The 7,884-nt window shown below is 35.8% G+C and overlaps 1 protein-coding gene across 2 annotated transcripts in view; it reads left to right on the top strand.

Annotated features, from left to right (window-relative positions):
* The first annotated feature begins 2,578 nt into the window (after positions 1-2,578).
* The window catches only part of MS3_00002766 (uncharacterized protein), a 51,304-nt gene continuing 45,998 nt past the window's right edge, over positions 2,579-7,884 (top strand). For both annotated transcript variants that reach the window (XM_051210390.1, XM_051210392.1), the window contains exons 1-2: positions 2,579-3,136; positions 3,172-3,201. In XM_051210390.1, the coding sequence (XP_051070377.1) occupies positions 2,978-3,136; positions 3,172-3,201 (189 nt within the window). In that variant the 5' untranslated portion in view covers positions 2,579-2,977. The remainder of the gene's footprint in view (positions 3,137-3,171; positions 3,202-7,884) is intronic.

The raw sequence follows: 7,884 nt of genomic DNA, 5'->3' as shown, positions 1-7,884 counted from the left end.
TGGATCTTACAGCTAGTGTAGTGCAATAGAATAAGACGGACCAAAAGGAACATGTGTTTGCTCGAATAAATTGTAAAGCGAGATCGTAAATATAGTTCTAGTTTCAATATTTTAAGCAAAACTACGACTGTAGCTCTTCCGGAGTTGCTGACGGTCCCAATAAATAGTAAAGGAGTATAAGGCATAGGGTAATAATCCTCACACTAGCCAGAAAAAATCATTTAGGCCATTTGAACTCTGTGATGTAATTTGAGTGTTCTTGATTTAGAAGGGTCTAATGGGTCGAGAATCATCATACCATCCTTCAAATCAAAGGAGGCAATCGTAATGACTGTTACCAAATGTTATACACTCACCAATAATCACAACTACAACGATGGAGATCAGCTTTGTAAGCGTCTGCAACTGATCGTGGAGATGTGCCCAGGAGAGGGCCTGACAATCCTGATGAGAGACCTAAACGCCAAAGTCCGAATGGACAACACTGGTTGTGAAGACATCATGAGAGGACATGCACTGGAAGAAAAGGATGAAAATGGTGGTAATTTTGAGAAACTTATGTGCATTCAACAGTATTCTGACACAAACTCATGCATAAAGGTACATGGTTCTGATCGGATAACACTACAAAAAAACATGTAAATAACATTCACATCAATGAAATATTTGGGTTTGTGTAAGGAGTGAGAGCAGAAGAGGAGATGACATGGCTTTATATCACCACCTTGTGTTTGCAAAGAATAATTTTAAGCTAAAGCATCAATAGACAACTGGACTAACAGCATGAAAAAAGGTTTAAAGCAGCCTTTCTTCGACATCCTGATAAAAATAACGAATTCAAGATTACTATCAACAACAGGTTCAAAGCCTTATATGATCTACTGAAAGACGAAGAAACTACAATGGAGAAAACTGGAAAGGGATCAAAGAAGGACTGATTTCAACGTGTCAGGAGGTTGTAGGTCGCAAGGAGCATGACTACAAGGAGTGGATCTCTATGGAAACCCTGTTTTGGATTCAAGAAAGAAAAAACAAGACGACGGTGATTGGCATTAGTTGAACAAGAACAGAGGAAGTCAATTCGTAATCTGATTACACAGAAGCAAACGAGTAAGTGAAGAGAAGCACTGGAGTCGACAATGAGCTAGACGTGGAAGAGCTAGCAACGACGATGGAAAAATATGCAAGAGAAGGAAATATGAAACGACCATGTGATACGGCAAGGATACTAGCGGAGAAATATTGAAAACCAACCAGTCAACCAGTCAAGAAAAACGAAGACAAGTCAATCGCTGAAATACAAGGACATAGGAACAGGTGGGTAGAACACTCTGAAGAACTCTTGAATATACCATCCACATTTAACATCAAAGCAGCACTGTTAGTAGAAGATTATTTTGACAGATTTACTTCTTTTAGTTACTTCTTTTACCCCTTCGTTTAAAAAAAATAACAAGGACTACTGCTTATAATAACCGATGCGAGTTTCCAATGAAAACCCCCGTAAACCTTTGTTTGATATTCCATCGTTAACGAAACCTCCTGAACAAATTTGTAAATCTGATGCTATCTTGTTTCATCAAGTTAACCGTTATGGGAAATTTGTGAAACGCAAGCCTCTCAGTGCCTAGTTTATATGCAATAAATGTAAGTGATATGGCACACATCTCCGTTATTTTCTTCGATAACCTACAAACACGGGCCTTCTTACACCTCTTCTAGCCACTATGATGTATCACGGCAGATGATGGGTGGACACGCGTTACACATGTTTTAACCTTTCCTGCTTACTCAAATGCTCTATGATAAGCGAGAACTGCTTCTACACACACTACTGGAACACTAGTAACTCAGGGGTACCTTGAATGGTATCGCACATCGGTCTACACTTCCGCTTAGCTCTCTAGTGTCTCCGACCACCACTGATTACAAAGATGGCAGATATAATAATTCCCTCTTCATCCTGATTGGCGACTAAGCAGACTGCCACTATTAAGAAGTAGAGTTGAGTTTAACCGCAGCCATTGCAATCCGTACGAATAGTTGTGTTTACCTTGATAATCGAGGATGCATAGAAGGGATATGAATTCTAATAAAATGTTTCAAAATGTATATTTTCTAGTGATTGAGCTGACCACCATGTGCATTAGAAATAAATAATCAAACTATACTAGAGTTAGATATGCACAACCTAATTGATATGCCAATATCATTAAACTAATGCTATAACCTTGCCCTTTGTAAATGAGTTGTGTTTATAGGGACATTAGTACTAGAATCACCATCATCATAAACATAATATTTACCAGTAAGCTTTGTCGAGAGTGGTGATATCGTTCAAAGTAGAAACGAATTCTACATACTCTATAATATCTCTCAAAGACATTCGTACTGTGAAGAGTGGAACTACTAACTTAGGTGAACAATATTGTTATCAGTTGGATCGTCATTAGATCTAATATTCACGAATATTGATATAAAAATATCAAACCAATCAAAAAAACTCTCGAGTCAATGATGAAAAAAATTAATGGATGCAACTGATACTCACAAAAGATAAAAACATAAATTTATCTGTAGTTAAGCTATATATACCATTGTAATGATCGTTTATCAAATTAACTTAATTAGTACAATAAATTTAAGTATACATTCATTTATACCAGATAAAAGCATGATTGCGATCTAATTGAAGTGAATATTATTTGTTGTTCCTACGTTTTGTACTCAGCGCGCGTGTTTGTTTTAGCAAGGTCGATAAACAGCGCGTACCTTGGGATCCTGTTGTCACTCGAGACAGCGTGAGTTTGTGCTGAGGCTGGTTGAAAAGCTATTTGTGACCGGAATTTCGATTTAGCTGAGTTGGTCCCCAAATAACCTGCTACCTTTTCGCATGTTTCGGCAGTTCATCAGTCACGAACGTGAAAGTTATGCGATCATATTTTACTAAATAACATTTTCGGATATATCTAAAGAGATGGAAGTTATTGTTGAGTACGACTATACTGCTGAAGAAAATGACGAATTGACAATTAAAAAAGGAGATATCATCAGGGATGTTTCCCAGTTTGAGGAGGGTTGGTATATTGGATGTTTAAATGGCCGCATCGGAGTTTTTCCAGATAATTTTGTGAAGGTAAATATAGTTATTTTCATGAAAAAATGTTTCAGGTTAAAGCGCCTATGCAGTCCAAAGTTTCGGTAAGTTTTCACATGAAGATAATCCTCTTCAAAGAGGACATTTGTCCCTGAAGTTATTTGTAAATCCTGTAAGTCATACTTATTGTGAAAACGTTTTCTGGTGCACTTTCGCATTAATAAAGAGATCAACATTTCCACCTCCACTGTGTAGGTAGCATAGAAACGTTTTGGCTATAATAAACATCCTATTAGAAAACACGTCTGAATATGTATGTGTATGATGAAGTTTTTGAATAGCTTTCATTTAACTTAATAAAAAAATCATTATAGAGATATGAAAATCGATATGAATGCATTATATTACAACAAAAGTTCATCGCCAACTAATTTTGTTTTAATACGAACAGACGTCACTGACTTTTTCCTTAAATTATTGTTGCTCACTTTTAAGTAAGTGAATACTAAGATGCATTTATATGTATATGCTTTTTAATATCTTGCACTTTTAGTAAAGGCAGCCAAACTAGCAATTTACATTCCCCCATAGGTGTTTTATTCACTGATGGTTCGCAGGTATTGAAACACAAGTTGAACTAGTATCTCCACGTTCATATTTTTCAACTGCACTTATTTCCCAATGATATTTTTTAGACTTTTCTTATAAATAATGACAGCTAGATGATTTGCTATCTCACACTGCTATAACTCTAAAAATTTTCGGTTTCATAAATGGTATTGCTTGTGGTGGATCCCAGCAAAATATGCATATCAACATATGCTTCGTTCGCGAAACGATTTAGACTTTTAGTCAGTATAGGTTCGTAATTCAGTAACCTTAGTTGACGTGACGTGGTGAGTAGGTGTAAAAATTGAAATGTTTAATGACTTAAAACATCGGTGTCGTTGCTTAATCCTTGCATGACCGTTAAAATCCATTAGTCATTGTAAGTTGTGGAATTATACAGTTCTTTAAAAGTCATGTGTACACATATTTGCAATTTTTTGATTCATATAACCATCCTTTGTACGGAATTAACAAGGAAATCTAGTCTTAAAAGTCGGATGAAATAGTAAAGTGAAAAATTGGAATAATACAGCTTAAGTGCTTTAGGAAAATAAATTGTGTCCTAATATATGCCACATTTAAGTCTGGCCTTATGGACGGCCAATGCATAAAAAATAACTACGACCAATTCGTCCAGTGTTTATGCCTTAAAACTATCATGCTTTTTTATTCACAGGTATACATATGCACTATAAAATGCATAAGTTAACAGAAATCGAAAAAGACTTCCGCATTTGTGTCAATATTTAGTCAACTTTTAGTCTATTAGAGCTACTAAAGCTTTCAAGATGGGTAGGATTGTCGCCTTACTCAACCGCTTAAATCCTTATGGTCAGGTTAAGCATCAAACTGAGGCAAAAATCAGGACCGATATTCTACTTGAACTTGAAAATCCTGTTTTAAAAGTCATCGAACTGCTCCACAAGCGGTTTTAAAAGCTACATATTGCTAGCGTTCTTAATAAACAAAACTATTACAAGTTAGCGACAGAACATCTACTAGATTTGATTAGTACCAGAGGCGTGTCTAGATTAAAACAATGGAATATCCAAATATCGTTTATGGACATTGCTCGATTTGACTAGTTCAAACGCTAGTTGTTCGTTAGTCATGATATGGAGGACTGTGTTCAACTCTAAGGCTTTTCATAGCTCAGTGTACCTTTTCGATACATCGGCGAAAGTCCACTTTATTATTGCATCTGAATGTTAGTACAGAGGAGTGAAAAACAACTTCCAATAGTAATCGGTAATCTTGCCTAAGTTTCGAATGCTATCAAGGAGTAATAACATAGTTGATAAATTGTTATTTCGATCTAACATTCATCGATGAACATAGGCTTGTTGTACCTAAGAATTGTCTGAACTTTAAGATTTTGGAAACCACAACTCTTCGTTTCAGTAATGGTCATTACAAGGTCATTTGTATTATCCCTTACAAACTGAGACAATAAGGTTTTGTTTATTATGAAATAATACCATGATTTGAACTTTAACATAACAAGGCTATCAAAATTGAGTTTTATGCAAGTCGCAATGTTACCACGCAGTTATAAAATCTCAAAAAAGAGTTACGTAATTTATTGTTTTTCGGAGCATTATAGCATATTAACCCATCATATTATATATGATTTATGAACTCGCTGATCGCCTGAGTGGCTGTTTATGAAAAAAGCTAGAATTTTTCAATTTCATTTATGATTACGAAATGATATAAAACTTGTGTTTATTCCTTGCATTTCTTATCTACATGCGATGTAGTCAACTTATTTAAAGTTTAGTTGAATTGCAATGTTTATGAATTCAGTCTGATTATTAGGCTGATACAATATTTAGATGAACAGCCAAATTCTCCAGTTGCTTTACTTCAGTTATTACTAAATAGTGAAGCGAAACATCAATATTTATCTGCGGGTAGTTCATTGATAAACAAATCAAAAATATCTGGAAGCACTGGACGGCCGTTTCGTCCTAGTATGGGACTCCTCAGCAGTGCGCATCCACGATCCTGCACCACGCGGGGCTCAAACCCAGAACCTACTGGCTTCGCGCGCGAGCACTTAACCACTAGACCACTGAGCCGGCATCCAACGCTGTTAATGTTTAACTTCAACCAATCCACGAAGTTGCGCCACCGTACACCATTGTCTTCAGTGAGTTCCTATCTCACAACAGACCTGGTTGAACTCCACTGGTAACGGCTTCTCACTAGAACTTCGGGAGTTTTTCCTGAAGTCAGTCACTAGTGAGCAGTTGATTATTATCAGAATGGGTTTTGTGGAGATTTTAGAAATTTCACAGATTGAAATCATGAGTCAGTTGAAGTTAGACATTAACACCGTTGGATGCCGGCTCAGTGGTCTAGTGGTTAAGTGCTCGCGCGCGAAGCCAGTAGGTTCTGGGTTTGAGCCCCACGTGGTGCAGGATCGTGGATGCGCACTGCTGAGGAGTCCCATACTAGGACGAAACGGCCGTCCAGTGCTTCCAGGTTTTCAATGATGGTCTAGCTTCAACTGACTCATGATTTCAATCTGTGAAATTTCTAAAATCTCCACAAAACCCATTCTGATAATAAATCAAAAATACACCAAAAACAATCCCACTAAACAAAATGTATTATCCTTACATTTTATTTACTGTGCATCATCCCATATAAGAGATATATATACCCCTATCATGGTAAACCTTTGGACTTGAAAATATTCATAGTAGGCGTTTTTGCTACAATCATTCACTAAGATTATAAAACATGCCGTTACTATAAACCTTAAAGTGATATTACATCATAAACATATGAGTTACTCAATAATCATAATTTAAAATGTTATGTTTCTTATGTGTGAACGTTTTGTCTATCACCTCTTCAGTGTTGAGTGAGACAATAAAAGGACAAATTTGTTGTTTAAATCAATTTAATTTTGTAAACATGTCTATCGCTTATGAGGCTAACCTGAAATTCAGTCCGAAGTAAAAATACATCTCATTCAAAACTTTATATTATATTATTCTTCACCAAATTTCGCATACCGAACAATTAAAACTGTTCTAAGGCACTTAACGTTTGAATCAAGTCAAATATTTGGGCTGTTCATTGGACTGCCAATTAAAAATGTTTGATAAACGTTGCGAATGTGTGATCTAAACAAGTGATTAGTTAGAAACGATCGAATAGTGATGCAGTCAACGGTAGTAATGATAGGTTGCTTGGTTTGTGTTAATCGCTGAAACTTATTGTTCCGTCAAGATCCATTCTTGCTCCAACTTTTACTGCAAACACTAAGTTATGATACATTATCCTTTTAGTTTTCTCAGTCTCATGTCATCTGTTAAGTCCCATTATCTGATTCTTTGGAAAGGCATACCTCAGAATGATCAAAATGCTATATCTAATTATAATATACAAAGATTTTTCCTACAACATAAATGTGGTAGCATAGAAAATCCTCAATATTCCCTCAGAAAATGAACTTCATGATTCATTCATAGTTTTGAGACAGAATGTTTTAGTATTTTGATTTAAAAATGCTCCTAATTGCCTATTGAGTTTCAGACTATTTTTCAGGTAAATTATAAGTAATAGACAGAGGTACCGTTTTCTAGTTTGAGTTAGAAACCTGTTAAGGATTGAACATGCGTTACGTATGCCCACTGCCTACCTTGACGGGGAACGTTGTCTAGTGTAGGTGTAGGTTAGAAGAAAACTAGGAACGGTCAAACCAGAAAATGACACTGATGAATGAAGTTATTAGTAATTTAATTGGGCCATATTAATAGATGTAGACGACCGCGTTGTGGTCAGCATTATTATCGTAATAAATGACTAAGAATCGTTAGTGCATACACTCCTTTTCTTCGTACGAAGCATTAACTTCGAAATTTCTAATATCGTTTTTCCTTTCCCTGTATCTTCTCTTTTCTACCACTGACACTGTTACTACTCCTACAACTCGGTAATTTGTCTTGAAGTATTTCTATCTTGCTGTACTAGTGTGGTATGGCAACTGAACCGAAACATATATTTGTAGAGTTCCACAATGTGCACGAGTGACTGTCTGGGTAACTAATACAGACAATTCTAATCATAACTTTATCACTCACAATCAGACTGAAAATATCAAAACATCGTAATCTGATTTAAAAATTACCACTATGTAAATAGAATTTATAAAAGCTAATGTA

This window comes from Schistosoma haematobium, chromosome ZW (genome assembly GCF_000699445.3).
Source record: "Schistosoma haematobium chromosome ZW, whole genome shotgun sequence".
NCBI classification, from domain to species: Eukaryota; Metazoa; Platyhelminthes; class Trematoda; order Strigeidida; family Schistosomatidae; genus Schistosoma; species Schistosoma haematobium.
The sequence above is the reverse complement of the archived record's forward strand: the minus strand, read 5'-3'. Positions and strand labels throughout refer to the sequence as shown.